The sequence below is a fragment of the Triticum urartu genome, chromosome 2 (assembly GCF_003073215.2).
Source record: "Triticum urartu cultivar G1812 chromosome 2, Tu2.1, whole genome shotgun sequence".
NCBI lineage: Eukaryota > Viridiplantae > Streptophyta > Magnoliopsida > Poales > Poaceae > Triticum > Triticum urartu.
The window spans coordinates 2419790-2436894 of record NC_053023.1 but is presented as its reverse complement, the minus strand read 5'-3'; the positions used below and the strand labels follow the sequence as shown (position 1 = coordinate 2436894).

Below are 17105 nucleotides of genomic sequence, written 5' to 3'. Positions count from 1 at the left end.
ATGGGAAAAAATGGAATTCACTCTTTCCTATATATAAGGGTAGCAAATTTGTAAATTTTCCCAATGGAAATGAAATGTGGTCCTTACTATTCAAAATAAGCTAAAGTGAGATCGGATGTTCAAAATTTGTCATATCATATGATTGTTTCAAGAAGATGTGTGAAGTGGTTAAAGGAGAGCGTCAATTTGGCTTCCGGGTACCACACAGCCTGGCATTTAAAAGTATGGGGGAAAATATATGTGAGAGTTTCAAAAGAATCTAAAACAATTTCCACTGATATATATATGGGTTATACATATATGTATCATTTCATTCAAGAATGTGTTAATTTTTAAGCTACACAAAAATATAAATTTTTGGCCTGCAAAAAAAAAAACTCTGTTTTGATGCACATATTTGACCTTTTTGTGTGTACACCATAGTTGAAAAGATGTATCTATGAAAATATGCATTGTACATGCTACACATCTATATGTACATGTGTAAAAAAAATCAGAGCTTTCTAAGGTTTCAAAGTGTTGTTTTTGCTTCTTTTTTAAAAGGAAAGGACTCAGGGTAACTTTTGTTCTGTTTTGATTTTTCAGTGGTTGAAGCCATTATTTTCATCCTTGAAGTACAACCACCATGCAATTAGCATGTGAATTCAGTGGTTGGCTAGCATGAAATTAGCATATAGAGATTAGGAGAAATAAAGGCGAGAAGTCTTGACGGGGACTTGAAGTGAAAACGAAGTGATTTTAAGCTTCAAAAGAGAGTCCTATTCAGAAAAAATAGGACACATGCTTGTACCCCTTTTATGCCAACTCCTTACTTAATTGCCAAAATATCAAGCTAAAGGGGTGAACATGAAAAATATATTTAAAATGATTATCTGCCTTTACTTACTTTTCACTTCTTTTGTTGCTTCGCTTTATGTTTTCTCTTTCCATATTTCCGCCATGCCAAATACCGTGTACTTAGCTTCACGGCGCGCTACACAGATTCTAGCCACATTACGGGAAGAATTATTTTGTTGACTAAGTTTAATTTCCACCAGTGTCATTTGAATGCCTATGGATATGAGAAACAATGGGTGGGAAGTGAGGTCAAAATTATAAATTGCTGCACATTAAGAGGAAACTAGGGACACTGCCATTCTCTTTCACAGTTCACTCTAGGTGAAGTGTTAGTGTTAAGTACAACTGCCTCCACAATTCCCTTTATTCAGCAGAATCATGGACAATCCACACACAACATGTTGATGAGAAATGATTGATGCTTGATTGGCCTGTTAAACAGAGCCTTAAAGAAAAGAGAAAAAAAGAAGAAGTTGTTGCTCAATAGTCAGAGGTTGGATGGCTTGCTTTGCTTGTGTATTAAAAACAGGCAGCTACATACGGCTGTTGCCTTTCCTGTAAGTTGCAGCCATGCCACTACTTTATGTGTGCTTGCAGCTGCTTGCTTGCTGCTGGTGGTGTGTACTGGTAGCAGTAGGCAGCAGCAGCAGTAGTAGCCTAGTAGTGGAGATGGTGTAAGCAACTGCTCCACACTCCCCCCAAAGATCTCTCTCTCCCTCTAACTAACCACCCTCCCTCTCTAACTAACCTACCTCTCTCTCTCTCTCTTCCCTGAAATGGAATTTTGGCATGATCTCATTGATGGAGGCCTTGATGATCACAAGATAGATTCTCATCATAATATTTTTTTAGGGGTATGAATTTTTCTTTTATGTATATTTGAGGGTAGCTGCTAGCTAGAGTGGCTGGTATGTATGTATATGTATGTAGTGGACATGTCTACCACCTTCCATGATGTCAATTGTCATGGACAGTTTGGCAGCAGCAGCATGATGCATGATTTGTGCCCAAACAAATCAGGAAGAGATATGTGCATCCACACAAGTCTTTGTGCCCATTCAAGCAGGAGGGAGCTACTAGCAGCTGCTTCTACGCCACCTTCTTTGCTGTTCAGCTGCGTCAAACAAAATCCCAATGGCCAACTCATCTGCCCCTGCAATTTGCTCATGATTATTGTTTATCTCACATCACCTTCTCCTCCTTGCTTGCCATGCACTCCCAGCTCCGTCATCGCGGCCGCGAAGATAAGTCCGCGGTGATACAACATGCTCATATCCAGTAATTGATCAGTATATAAACACCATAAGACAAGTGTCAAAGATTACATGGTTTTATTTTCTTCTTTGAACTTCACAAAATTAGGACTATCTTGTAGTTGATGCTAAACATTGACCCTAACAATTAACTTTTCAACCATCTTGCTGGAGCAGCAGTAGATGTGGACACATTTTTAAGATATTTAAAAAGCCATTGCCGTCCGTTGACTTGTGCAGGTGATGGGGGCATTAGTATATAAAATATAATCAATCAGGCCGACAGCAAGAACTTGTCATAATGAGATCATCAGGACTGGCTCTGCACTTAGCTCCACACTTTGGGTTGGGTGGGGTGCTGTTTCGACTTGGGCAATGCAATGTGTTGTGCATTGGCACTAGCACCACTCCCATGTTCGCCTCCATAATTGGATTACATCCTAGCTGGACTAATCAGCCATGATTAGTGGGATCAGAAGCTCATAACGTGTGTCGCCGTACCACGGACCCTTGTTTAGAGTTCATGAAACCTTTGCGCAGATCATATTATCGCATCCCATCGCAACTGTCGGCTACAATCTCCTTTAAAAAAATTAAAAAAATGAGACCTTATAGGAGAAACTCCGTAAGCACTGTGCGTCCATGCCGGGACTCGAACTCGGGTGGGCTGACAGCAACCTACAATCTCCTTTTGGGTTTACCATTATTTAACATAACACCACACGTTGCGGGACGTAACTATCTCAAGGGGGATATTATCCAAAACATCTAGTATAGCACTAACAGAACACAATTCCAAAACATTATATCTACATTAAATGACCCCGCCCCTATCTTTTGGCTAGAATTTCCATTTGGTTTCATCCTTATTCAAAAAAAAAAATCACGTTGCAAGATGTAACTATCTGAGGGGGAATATTATCTGAAACATTATATCACAAACGGAACACAATTCTGAAATGCAACCTATGAGGAACCACATGACATTACACCCCCACCCGTAACTCGCTCGACATAAACCCAAGTCGCTCAAAATGTATCCATTAATTTGCACAACATTCCTCTATTGTTTGACCCCCTGCTACAACAGATATCACCAATCTTTTGTGTGTTCCATACACCCGCCCCAACTACAACAGACCCCCCCCCCCTCCCCCAAAACATCTAGTATAGCACTAACAGAACACAATTCCGAAACATTATATCTACATTACATGACCCCGCCCCTATCTTTTGGCTAGAACTTCCATTTGGTTTCATCCTTATTCAAAAAAAAAAACAAATCGCGTTGCAAGATGTAACTATCTGAGGGGGAATATTATCCGAAACATTATATCACAAACGGAACACAATTCTGAAATGTAACTTATGAGGAACCACATGACATTACACCCCCACCCGTAACTCGCTCGACATAAACCCAAGTCGCTCAAAATGTATCCATTAATTTGCACAACATTCCTATATTGTTTGACCCCCCTGCTACAACAGATATCAGCAATCTTTTGTGTGTTCCATACACCCGCCCCAACTACAACAGAAGCCCCCCTTTCCCCCCCCCCCCCCCCCCCCCCCCCCTCCCCCCCCCCCCCCCCCCCCCCCCCCCCCCCCCCCCCCCCCCCCCCCCCCCCCCCCCCCCCCCCCCCAAATTTTGTGTTCCCAATGTCAATAGGTGTTTCAAGCAATGCATGAAACAAGTCAATAAGAAATGAAAATAATAATCCAAATAGAACAACAACATTTGCCGATTCGGCCAACCCAATTTAATCCCCAATGTAAGAGATCATCATGCCCTCGGGTGTAGCTCTGCGAGCCTCGACGAGGATGCCAGAAATCGAAGTGTGTCATGTTGCCCCACCACGCCACAAGCATTGGCGCCTGGACCGTCGGCGGGAACCGAGGACCAGCCCTGCTCAACCTGCCCAATGTTTCCTGCCAAGTCAAGATTGCTTGGGGTCGGCGCGTTGGCTTTCCAAGACCTCAAGATGTTTGTTGCAGATGTTCATGGTGCGGCCGTTCAGCAGGCCGTGGTTCCAGAGCTTGATCATAAGGACCCGCCAGCACCTGTTCATCCAGCATAAGAAATTATAGATCAGGCCATGGGTATGCTGTGTGAGGCATTCACAGCTGCAGCTCTCTAAACCAGTCGTTTACCATCGTAGTCTAGGGTTCTGCACGAGTTCCTGTCCATGCTGATGGGTGAATGCCTCGCAAGCCCAAGGTACATGACCATCAGCTAATATCCTGCAATTAACCTTTTTGGTGTGAGAAATGGAACGTGTGCCTTTGGGATGCAAGCAAACCGAACGTACCACATTTATTAGTTCCACGGGTTCTTTTCTACCAAACAAAAAATGTAATCAAGCAGGATGGAGCACGACTATTAGTTCCAGTGCCTGTTTGCTATGAAGAGAATGCAACAGATATCATAATTCAAACTTTACAAGCGTAAGTATTCATCACTTGGACATCTTGGGGCCTTCTGTGCCATCTATTTTTAGTAAAATGTTGAGAGCGGTGCTCCAAGTCCTTGTTACAGAAATTCCAGTGACAGATGGTATAACTAAGTGTCCCATTAATAATATTTAATAATATGAGCTATTACTTGAAAGTTTATGATCATAGAAGTAATACTGCTGCGGCATATATCAGATTCAGCCATTCAGATTGACTTGGCAAAACTAAGCAAAAATTTGGTTCTTCTAAGCTATGTCGATGCCCTTCCAGGAAATTACCTAGTCCTTGTGTTTTTCTCATCACAGCATTTATAGGAACAAAATGATTAAAACATGACTAATGAGTAAAAACTACTAGAATCGGTTCGCCACGGCCCAAGCTGTGTACCACCGAAATAATAAATAGTTGCTGCAACCTGCAAGTCAAATCTCTCCTGTGTACGGTGATAGAACTAAGAAGGAAATGCTGCGGATAGGCCTGACCTCTGTCTCCGCTTAAACGAATTCCACATATGCATGATACGCTTCTCCTCTTCTGCAACATCAGAAAAACCACCAAGCAGCTGCATATGTACTCAGCAAAGTTAAAATAATCAGAATCAAATATTTTATAAAGGAATCAACTGAGCTCAGCTGTATGCAGAAGCATGCAATTGTTCCAAGTTTCTGCATGAGCAGAGCAAGAGGATTACAACATCTTACCGTCCTATCTTCGAAGTCAGCGATGTCATGATCAAGTTCGTCTTCACTGTCATGATCTGAGTAAAGTACATCCAGCTCCATTCTCTAGGAAAATGTAAAGCCACAGTCAAGCTAAATTTCAGTTGCAGGGCATAAAATCGCAATACAAGTGAGTACATTTGTATAAACTGACATCAGCAAGTTTTCATAAAAAGAATATTGGAAAATTTAATATTGTCATGATTCATCTAGAAACACAGTGCTGGCCATTAAACTGATAGATCTACAAGTCACTAGTAAAAATGTAGTATCAACAAAACACTCGTATGCTTCTCGATGTAAATGATAGAGCCACACCTAATGCACAGTGTGCAGCTACAATGCTCTCACTTAGTCACCATGCTAGCATGGAGAACTTTCTTGGAGGACAATCAAACAATTATTTTGCCTTCTACTTAATACACTTGAATAGAACAAGGGGAACAATAACTACTACTCCCTCTGTAAACTAATATAAGACGTTTTAGGTCACTAGATCACTTTAGTTTACAGAGGAAATACTTCCCACCGACCTCTGCGAGTGACTGAACTCAATGCTTTATATACCAATGCAGAAATAGAGATGAAATAATAGACACAAAGGTTCAACTATAATTTCCCCATACGCGATATACATACAGTCATAAAATGAAGTGTAAATAAATTGTTTAAATATCCTCCATATGCGCAGGTGTTACACTGCAGACATAAATATGCATGTACGTCCGCTTCAATAGGTACATGCAACCAGAGAAGTGAAAGTCTAATTTAAAACAAGCATCCACAAAAAGATAACTGAGTGTTGCATGATTTCATTCACCTGTGCCTTCTGAGAATGGAAGAACTCGCGTTTTTTCAGCAGCGCATGACTGTCAGATGATATAAGCACAAACAAACAAGTTAGTTGAACAGCTTCCATCAGAAGATCCCCAAGGAACAATTCAATGGTAACAGGATATCAAGAACATAAGCAGAATACCTGGGGTCATCTAGATCAACCAGGAGCTTCCTTGCCCTATCAGACTGTAGAGCTGTTCGTTCTGGTACATTGATTCCTGAAAATATAGAATACATCAGGAAAATCCGCGAAAATTATGGGCAACATCAGGAACAATATATGCAACTGATTTCAGGCAATATACGAATCAGTTATCCACCAGAATAAGGAAAAGAGAGTAAACATGCGGACAGGGCACCCTGACAATAGGAGTGCCAGAGCACAAGAAAAACAGAAATCCAGGCAATATTGTAGGTTTTCCTCTGCATGCTAGCAGAATTATAATGACAAATCTACAATTAACCAGTTCACCAGACACCAGACAGTAGCTAGTCAGGAGACTTTGCTAAAAAAAGCTAGTCAGGAGACCATATCGACCACAATCAACACTGAGGTAAAGGTTGACATTGCTGAACCTTCTAGGGTTCCTAGCATGCTGCAGTGCATGAAGTGTTGAGAAAATTGTTTGGAGGTTGGTTTGGGATTAGGATGGGGCGTGGGAGAAGAACTCGCATTTGGGTCTGCAATCTGACAGGATACTAAACAGCAAGATAGGCATTCCAACACAAATATCAGACAACATTTTGAGGGTTGGCAAAACAGGGCTGACGATAGTGGCAAATAAGGGCAAGGTTTTAGAAACGGGTGCACTGAAAGAACAGGCTTAATTGGTGACAAACTGAGGACCCTGACAACATTCGATAGCACATAATTTGTTTTCTCAAGGAACAAACATCAAACATGATAAGAAATGTGAAACATTTCAACCGACTGAATACTGGATAATAGATCAGAGATACTATGGTGTTTCCACTTGGATGTAGTTTGTTCAATATACCAAGAGCCCATTATATGTGAAACGTACCATTTTCCTTTGGGACATAATCCACCACAGACCCGTCCTGGGCATCTTTCGACGATCCTGATTCAGTCGTTTGTGCAGGTGGAGGAACTGTATTTCGTGGTGATCTTGGTTCCACAATATCTTGGTCCACAGGCACGGTCATTCCAGCTGATCCTAATTCCGTGATATGTGGATATACATCCTTCGTTTTATCAGTTGTCGTTTCTGATATTTTACACCTTTTAAACCTTGATGATCTGACGGAACAAAGTTAGGAAAATTGGGCAGAGAATTTAGAATTGTTGAAAGTAATGGAGTATGAGCGCACCGGTAGAAAAATACTCTACTGCCTGGATCATTTCCTGCAACAGTCAGAAGCTGGGAAATAAACAGAGAATTAGCTTTCCCAATTTAAAGCAGTATTTTTTATGAAAATGGAGCTTTAAAGCCAGGAATGTCAAAATTATGCCCAGATCATGTGGGTCAGGATCCTAACCGATCCCAGCTAACTCAAAAGGCAAGGGTGCACCCAAATTGGGCCACTTGGGTGTAGCCTTGACTTTTGGATTCAAAGAAAGCAAAACAAAGCTAGGACCAATATTGAGAGTGTATTACTGTAACATCCATACGAATGTAATACTTGAAACACTAGTAAAGTACTGAATTCAGCGACAATGTTTCCAAATATACCAACATCATTTTGTTTCTGAGTTAATGGATGCCGAGTACATCCAACATCCTTTATCACAACTTACCTCTTCTCTCCTGGTATCAATCTTCAGACTAACATTAACAGCTTGGTACTCTTTAGATACCTGTGTCGATAAGAAAAAAGAGCTAATTATCAAACAGTGCGATTGAAAAGGATTTTGCAATGGAGATTTCAGAGGATAACAAACCCAGAACTCGTAGCGGAATAGGTCATGCGACGAGGTTAAATGACATTCCAGACCCTAGTATCACAATATGAGATATGGCTCTAGTCAACAAAAAGTAAAAGGATATCGATTTTAACAAAAAGATGAAGTGGAACTATGGAGAAAGAAAACAAAAGCAGAATTTCCTGAGTAGAAAGATAAACATCACTGTCATGGTGCAAAACAACAAGAAAATGTTTTCTTTACTCATAAATGTAGCAAGTGAAATTATCTTTAGAACCGTCACTTAGCAGCAACTGGAAACATATGGGTACATGACATAAGCTAAACAAAATGAATCTTGCGGTTTTACCTTGAAGCTTCCACATGGTACCAAGCAAAAAGAGCAAGTAAAGTCTTCTGTAACTGGTAAGAAGGAATAAATGTATCAATAAGAAATAACTTCTAGCAAAAAACAGGCAAAACAGGAAACTACATTCTGGATCTTGACCATGAACAGCAGTCAAAGAAAGTCAGATGCAGCTTGATGTCAGAAAGACGTACAACAAACTAGAGACGACTTCTTGCCAAAAAATATATTTTCTGCGACGTATTCCTTTAGCTTCAAAAAGCATACTGCCGCAGCAAAATCACTAAAATTGGTAATGAAATGACGACTTCAACTTCAGCACCATGTGCAAAACAGAAATTTAACAGCATAAACGGTCTAGTAGTTTACTTTCTTGTATATCAATACACACAAACATGTACATAATGGATACCAAAGTAAGCTATCTTGTCTTGCAGTTCTTCGAGGATATTATCACATCACAAATATTTTGACACAATACAAACTTAGTAGCATAAATAAAAAAGTTGCCACAATGCTGATACTACTTCAGGTTCTTGAGTTAATGTGGAGTTTGCTATGACAAAGGTGGTTCTTAAATATTCCATGCAAAATAGGTATTAACACTCATGATACCAAAGTCAGATTGGTTAAGTTTAGACTTAGGATACAGAGTCCTAATTTCTTAGCCTTCGGTTTGAATTGAAGCTCTTTTGAAGCTAAGCAAGAAAACGCAAATAAATTGTTCTTTATTTTCTCTGCCGTTATATCTTCTTAGTTTCTGCTATTCTCCCTCTCTCAGCGCCTGTTTTCATCTCCTGCCGGACTAATTTGTTCCCCAACCAAGCCACAAGTCACAACTAAATATCCTTACCCACATACACAACATGGATACAAAGAAAAGTCACTAGTTTCCATCCAAACAAAGATACAAAATGTGGATATGGGAAAAGCATTAGACATGGGACAGATGCCACTACATGATGCAAACAAGTGGCACTGAAAAGAGACCAAGGCGGAGATAGAGAGAGAGAGAACAAACCTTCGCTTTTGTACAAATTTTTGTAGTACTTGTAGTTAAAGAGCACATTGCCTGTTCGTAACCTGTAGAAACAACATTTACAGTGAAATTTGATATATCAAAGTTGAAGTGTATTTGACAAAAAATGGAACTCAACTACTCAAGCAATGTGCAAACATGTGACAACTAGGCCTGGTGTAACCCATGGGTACGCGCAACCAGGTTCCAGGATATGCTGACTTCTCACTTCTGCCTGTGCTCAAGGCTATGTAGTATGTACCCCCCTCCCCTCCCCCCTCCCAAAAAAAAAAGAATCCCGAAGGGCAAATTTGAGGGTGAATAACATATTAATTTGCTGGATAAGAATCCAGTCGACACCCTTGCAATCCCCAGTTCACCACATAAACAGCACACAATAATCCAATCAAGACATGAACACACCCCATCTCCCCTACTTTCCTATTGCATTGCATGGTCTCTGCCTTCTCACTTGTCACCCCTTTCAATTTCCTCGTCAAATCCTATCTTCCTCGTCCCCACTTCCATAGTTGCTAAGCCAAGGTGGCGCCAGAAGCCATTTGCCTGATTGACACGCCTAAGGGAAAGTTGATTAGGTGTCACCAACCGGCAACTTGGTAAGACATTACGTCGGCAACATCCTCCATGTGCTGTAAGGCAGCTGTGCTCCCGGACATGTTCCCACCAGAACACAAAATATAAGTTGTGTGTTGAAAGTTTCTGAAGGTTTCTTTACCCAGTCAAGAGTTCAACAAATTATCTAGTTGATGTTTCTCAGAATCTGAAACGAAAGGTTCCCAAAATGAGATTCCTTCGAATCTTAGTTTGTTTCGAATGCAGCACAAACTAGAGGAAAATCTTATTAGCTGTGTGTCGGTGTGATTCTTGAGAGCTTGCAATCTACTCAACCTAGTTGATACAGATGTGCTTTTAGGCCAGACCACCTAAGGCAGGACTAGAAGTAGTGAACATGATATGCAATGATTTGTATTTTACTCACAAGAGCAAATAAATCTCATGTTTGATGGATAAAGCAATAAGCGTTAAGAACATGCATTTCTTATAATGGCAGGACTAGAAGTAGGGAACCAAGCTTCATTAATTTTTCAGAAAGGAGCTATGTATGTTGAGTTACTGTTACCTTATGATTTTTGGTAGTAACGACTGTGGGACATGATCATATGAGTAAATATTGTAAGGAGATAAACGCATGTCTCTTGCACCAGCCTCTTGTACATCTATGCTTGCTTTTAGTTTATATGAACCCTGCAACATAAAGAGATCGAGGATCTAAGCAAAGCTACTGGAAATAACTCACAATTTTCAGCAAACTGAGGTGTTGCTATATTCCAAATAATATTTACCCGGCAAATTTGGAAGCTATAACAATTAGATTACACAAAGAAAAGGAAAAGGAGCTTACTGTAGCATTTGCCTTTAGAGAACAAAATGTCAAACAACTGTCATGCTCAAGAAGTGATGGCTGTGTGCACACCAGAAGAAAAGCTGAGTCAGCAGACAATTTACACAGAAAGTAAAGATGATACTAGAGAAAACTGAGACTGAAAACAAGGAGACATGTTCTTGGTTGACACTGCAATTTGCCACTGACATGTTCTTGGTTGCCAATTTACCACAAGCACCATAGGTCATGTACTGTTCTACAGGCCTATCGCTCCACTTTAGCAAGCATTGAAAATTTTCAATGAAAGAATAGGTATTAATTTGCACCACTCATAAGGGTACAACTGGGAATTTACACCATATGATGAAGCTCGGACAGTTTTTTGTGTTAAATAAATATATAAGAAAAGGCAGTCAAATGTTGAAAGTACATGTAGCAATATGCATTATAAATCGCCAAAACTCAAACAGGTGATTTCTTTTCGTGGAGAAACTGTCATATAACAATGGTGGCTCATCTATCCCATAATTATGAATCGAACTGAAGTTCAAATACGCAGAAAAAATGGAATAAAATGTCAGAATATGTAACATGTGCATTAATAACTTTGGAGCATACCTCTATGAAACCTGGGTTCATACTTATTTCTGAAGTTAATTCCACAGTATGCCCCAAACTTAAAGTTACAGAATCCAGAGACGAACCAAGTGAATCAATTGGTATTTTACCCCAGAAACATTGGCCTCCAAGCTCTAATAAAATGTACCAGATGTACAATAGTTAGTCCATCAATAAGACCACAAATGGATTTTTCATTCCTGAGATACAAAACCAGTGATTATGTTTATAATAATTTAAAGGCACAAATTTGAGACTATATTTGCTAACAGTGGAAGCTACAATAAAGAGAAACCCATGAACATGGTGAAAGATGAATTTATATTACCCACAAGAGAGAGGGACTTTGGCATGCATGTCCTTGTCGAAAACTAACCACACATTTTTTAGGATAGTTTATTGCTTTGACCTTAACTACTCTAAAAAAAGGTGGTTTAAAGGGTTTGCTTGTTTGGCATTCATACATGGTGTGTGCTGGATACTGAATATTATTAAGCTTGAGAGTAAAGTAAGGTTGCCCCCTTCCATCTTTTGGATGCAGAGGTTGAGCAATGGCTTCTAGCATCCATTTAGCCAAGATTTTGGTGTTTGAGAAAAACAAATAGATTAACCCCAATATAACAAACTACTACCTCTGTAACTATTTATAAGACGTTTTTAGAGTCTATGACGGTGTCAAAAAATGTCTTATATTAAGTTACAGAGGGAGTCATCACTTACTTTGAGGAGAAGAATACTCCGCATGGTTCTCTGAGCAGTTTTCACTAAGATTTTGCCCACCTTGGCCTTTTTGAAATGAAGAGAAAATTGGAATCAGATTTTGTGGCAGCAAAGAAGCGTTATCCACAAATAATCACATAGGATGCAGACTATACCACGGCTAATAAGGATAATGTCAAGGCTGCGAACTTGGGAGGTTGATAAACTCTTCATATTGGGGATGGTGAATGTGGCTTCAGTGTGGCCACTGTCTCCAGATTCACAGAAGGAAGTCAGGACACAAGCCCGGCTGAACCGATACATTGGAGAATGCTGCAATGTGAAGCTACCAATAAGAAAAAAGACCATCTGATAGACACATAACACTATCTTCCATGAACTTAAAAGGTGCTGTGCTTACCCCTTCACCTGGAGCATCATTACTAGATCTAGCTAACAGAACATGGAGAGGAAAGATACCATGTGCTGGCAATCGAGTATTTGTGCTTCCAGAAATCGATACTGATATCTGAATCCTGCATTTATCAGCACAAACAAACGCAGGTCAGAAATATGAAATAATGCACCCATAGGGTGAGAAATACTTCATTTTAGAATCATTCAATATTTTTACCTCTTTTTTCGTTTTGCTTCTATCTTATACCGAAGGCATCTTTGAAGCGAAGGGGGCTGCAAAACTCAACTGAGTCACTGGTATTTAAAAGTAAAGTTGCATAAAAGAACAGTTACAAGTATGGGACAAAATCTTGTTACCTTTTTAATGGCTCTTTGTCGAATAATATTGTACAGCTCAACTGGCTTGCAGTATAATGCTAAACTTTCCTTAGCGGAAAGTTCATCATCTGGAGATAGCTGAGCTCTTGACTTCTGACCACACGTCTGTTCTGTGGACCTGGGGTAACTGAACCCATTGTTCCTACACAAACAACAGATGCATCAAAGAAAAAGAAGAATCCATCTCATATCAAGAACAAGGAAACCATCCACTATCATACAGAACAACTTGACTGGTTCCCATAACTAGCCAGCAGTAATACGTGGATCCCCAGTGAATAATCACTAACTGCCAGAGATAGCCATTTACCAGCAAAACTCACATGGAACCCCATATAAACCCAAGGACATCAGACCTGACATGCTTCACAGTACACGGTTATCCCAACATTGAGTAAAACTGAAAGCATCCAGTGGTTTATTAACAGTATACCTCTACAGTGCCAAAAAATCATACGGAATTTGGATTCCAGACCTACCTACCAGATTGTGACAGAACCTTGCAGTTTGCAAAACAGCAACACAGAGACACTCAAAGCAAAAGAAACATAATATAAGGTAACATAACAGTAAAATTTCAGGAAAGCAGGTAGCGGATTACGCTGCATCATGATTAGGTAAAGCTAGACCAGGCATCCTCGCTGTCAAGCACTTCGACTCCCGCTGGGTCACAGGAGACCACCAAAATCAGCACATACAACAAGTATCTGCACAAAGAACCATATGCACAGATTTTGCATCAGTAAAAAGGCATAGAAAACTACAACTAGGTAACCAAGAACTGGTTTAGATCCTGCAGAAAGATCTGACTAATCATGGCTGGAAGACTGGAAGTAAGATAAAACTGCGACAAATCGAATCGAGGACTTACCAACAAAAGAGGTGTTACCCTGGCTAGATCTATAATGACGGCCAGAGGAGATCAACCGCTCTTTAGTGTTGCTTTTCTATATATTATTTGCCATTTCATAGTTCAGATTATTGTTGGCATCCATTTGTCAACCTATTTTTAGCAATACATAATATGGCCTTATTTGGGCCAAGATGGCCTGGGACACATTGAATGGGCACAAGATCCTGGGTCGTACCAGCCAACTGAAAGCAGGCCCAAGGAGCCTGAACTGGCCCTCCAGCTTGCCACCAGACTCGAGCTCAGCTCGGCGAAGCACATAAGACACAAAAACAATGTTCACCCCAACAAAAATAGAACGAGGTCGATAAAGCAGGAGCAGCCTCAAGGACAGCTCCGACAAAGCAAGTGGACGCTGTCAAATCTCATTGCCAGCAAGCTTGGTTCCTAATTTACCTTTTGGTTGTGCATAACTTACACACCCTTGAGGTAGATGGCAGCATGCATGCCTCGACACGCGATGGGGAAGAATCTGTTAACACCCAACGCATATACTGCTAACTGATGCGACAATGGGGTCTCCGAATGGAAGGAGAAGAAAAAAGAAAGGCAAGATGTTGCCTCCTAACTGAACATTGTTAGCTGCAGGTTACCTTTTACTGCCTGTGCTACGGCACAGAGCCGGCCGGGTTACCTCTACTTGCTACTTTGCTAGATGGATAGATCTAATCCGCTGGGTTGGCACTGGGACTGGTAAACGAGAGCAAGACCACCAGCACCACCCTCTAGCTGCCGGTGGCACGGCCACGTCCTAGCAAATCTGCGAAAGATCTGCCGGTGACACAAAGATCCCTGGAGGCTGGAGCAGAGCAGTTAAAATGAGTTACTACTTGCTGGCTGCCATGGCAGGTCCTAGGCTTCACCGTCGGCATGGTGCCATGGCTGAGATCCGCCTTCATCGGCGACAGCGCTCCGCTGTGTATCGTCCAGGACTCCCTCAAACTACTTGGGTAAGGATGAATTACATCTCCTGTTCACTTCAGTTTACAGTTAAACACGGCAACTAGGTAACCAAGAACTGGATCAGATCCCGCAGAAAGATCTGACTGCTCATGGCTGGAAGATCTGACTGCTAATGTCAGGAAGTAAAGATCAAACTGCGACAAATCGAATCGAGGACTTACCAACACAAGGGGTGTTACCCTGGCTAGATCTATGGTGGCGGGCAGAGGAGATCAACCACTCTTTTTGTAGGCTCCGGCAGAAGAACGGCGGCGGTGGCGAAGTGGTTGGGATGTGGTGGGATTTGGGGCCTGGCTTGCTTGACTTCTTTCCTGTACCCGGTCAGATCCAAATGGAGCGTGCGACCAAGCCCTGGTACCGAAGGGGATGTGGATCCAGCGGTGCTGCATGTATTTTCAGATGTCCAATTGAGGAAACAAAAATCGAGAAAAAGGTACCAGTATAAAAATGGGGATGCGCTTAATTTTTAGTGCGGACGGATGTACTGATGTGAATGTACTGGTTCGCATCAAACCAGGGGCGGATGATGGATTGCGATATGGATAGTTTTAAATTGATCTAGTGTTTGCTTTTTTTACTTTTGTATATGTTATTTGTCATTTATCATTCAGATAGTGTTAGCACCTTTTCTATATATGTGTTCTTGTCAGCCACTGTTTTAGCAATATAATATGGCCTTGTTTGGGCCAAGATGGCATAGGGCATGTTGAATGGGCCAAGATCCCGGGCCGTAACAGCACATTGAGACCAGGCCGAAGGAGCCTCAACAAAGCCAAGGACACACAAAAATGAAAACAGAATGAGCTCGGTAAAGCAGGAGTAGGATCACCAAGAACGCGAGTGTAGGCTGTCAAAACTATCGATAGGGGTATGGATTCAACCGATCCTTGTCGTTACCTGCAAGCTTGGTTCCAGAATTGCAGTTGGCCAATTCAGAGCTCAAATAGCCTACAACTGTAAAAAGGTGCTAGTACGACGGGTTGACACATAGTGGTCGCTGCCCCTTGTTAGGATGCGCGACAGACAACATAAACGTTGGATCTCCAGAAGGACATCCATCCCCAGAAGCGCGCGAGTTAGAGTTCCATCCTTGGAACCAAGACACTCGGTCCTGAATGAATAAATTGAACACGCGACATGGCCGCGGGCTCGGTTCCAGGGCTCATTCTGAACATTGTGTGGATGCTGTGCGCTGTGAGCAGGTGGCTTCTTGGATTTCTTGCTCTGGGAGAGCATGGCCGGGCCGGGCAATTAAGGGGAGGGGAGGGGATCCCGTAATACTGCCAAGAATTAATTACTTGCCATCCAACGTACTCCGTAACCGTCGACGATGATACCACAAATCAAACGAGATGAAAAACGGTGATGGATATCCCCAAATGAAACGAGAAGAAAAATGGTGAGTAAATGCTGCCGCCGTGGCGACCACATCTCTACTGGATTCGAACTAGCTAGCTGCCGGGGAACCGATGTGGGCAGCAGCAAGGGAACCGCGAGCCAGCTGCCGGCCCCCGTGGGGGAGATGGGAGTTTCGAGAGAGGGGGGCACCAACCTAGGTCAGCCGGGTCGTCGTCGGCTCGGCGCGGCGCGGGCTCCCGCTCACGGTCGCCGGTGGCAGCGCGTGGCCGCCGGGAAGGGGCGCGGGGCGCCGGCCGCCGGAGGGAGGAGCGCGAGCGGGGCGGCGGCGGCGGCGGCGGCGGGTGAGGAGGGAGCTGGTTTGGTTTCTTGGGGCGCGGCGGCTATGCTGCGGGCGCCCGACCTCTCCACCCACACGACCAGAGCAGGTGCAGGTGCACGTGAAATCAATGAGGTGCAAATTAAACTATAACCTCCTTTTTTGCTTGTGTGTATAAAAAAAACTTATTATGGGCGTCGGTCGGGTGGCGTAAAATCGGCCCTCCCGGCCGCCCGATCCTGTTAAGAATTATGATTGCGGTATGGTCGGTCATAGCAGCACAACACATAGATTGCTCGTCACTGCAAGGTTTATCTCCGTTAACGAGCAGAGACCAGTCGATGGAAAGTGAACACCATCGACAGCTTCTAAGGTGCGACCATCACGGCCGGTGGAGAAGATGGCTTCGCGGCGACTGCTGTAGCCCATCGACTGGGAGGATGGAGTATCATTCCCAACAAAAAGAGGGGGCGGGGGGGGGGGGGGGGGGGGGGGGGGGGGTGAGTGTTCGTGCGGGTGTTTCGGATGCACACAAGTTGTTATAGGTCTCGTGTGACTTGATTGTTCTGGTGCGCGCAAGGATGATAGTGATGGCGGAAGACAAGTGACTAAAGAATGGAATAAAGTGGCTAAAACCAAGGTTGCCAAAAAATAACATAAAAGTATGTAAATTGTCATTTGCCTGCAC

General features: G+C 42.4%; 1 protein-coding gene across 5 annotated transcripts; it reads right to left on the bottom strand.

The window, feature by feature from the left end:
* Window positions 1-3792: 3792 nt before the first annotated feature.
* LOC125534942 (polycomb group protein EMF2B-like) lies at window positions 3793-16545 on the bottom strand. Of its 5 annotated transcripts, XM_048697998.1 has the most exons (23): window positions 16295-16539; window positions 14904-15125; window positions 13471-13576; window positions 12849-13011; window positions 12709-12764; window positions 12496-12610; window positions 12251-12407; window positions 12096-12161; window positions 11376-11509; window positions 10776-10835; window positions 10494-10618; window positions 9356-9417; window positions 8338-8390; window positions 8007-8060; window positions 7863-7922; window positions 7436-7485; window positions 7129-7364; window positions 6246-6321; window positions 6087-6135; window positions 5249-5332; window positions 5030-5109; window positions 4245-4334; window positions 3793-4154 (listed from the first exon to the last, which is right to left on the bottom strand). In XM_048697998.1, the coding sequence occupies exons 3-23, from the start codon at window positions 13503-13505 to the stop codon at window positions 4031-4033; spliced, it is 1929 nt and encodes a 642-aa protein (XP_048553955.1). In that variant the 5' UTR covers window positions 13506-13576; window positions 14904-15125; window positions 16295-16539; the 3' UTR covers window positions 3793-4030. The 5 variants fall into 5 exon arrangements, 4 of the variants coding, with proteins under 4 accessions (XP_048553955.1, XP_048553956.1, XP_048553953.1 ...); XM_048697999.1 differs by lacking the exon at window positions 14904-15125 and having other exon boundaries at window positions 16295-16545; XM_048697996.1 differs by lacking the exons at window positions 13471-13576; window positions 14904-15125; window positions 16295-16539 and adding an exon at window positions 13180-13464.
* Window positions 16546-17105: the final 560 nt, after the last annotated feature.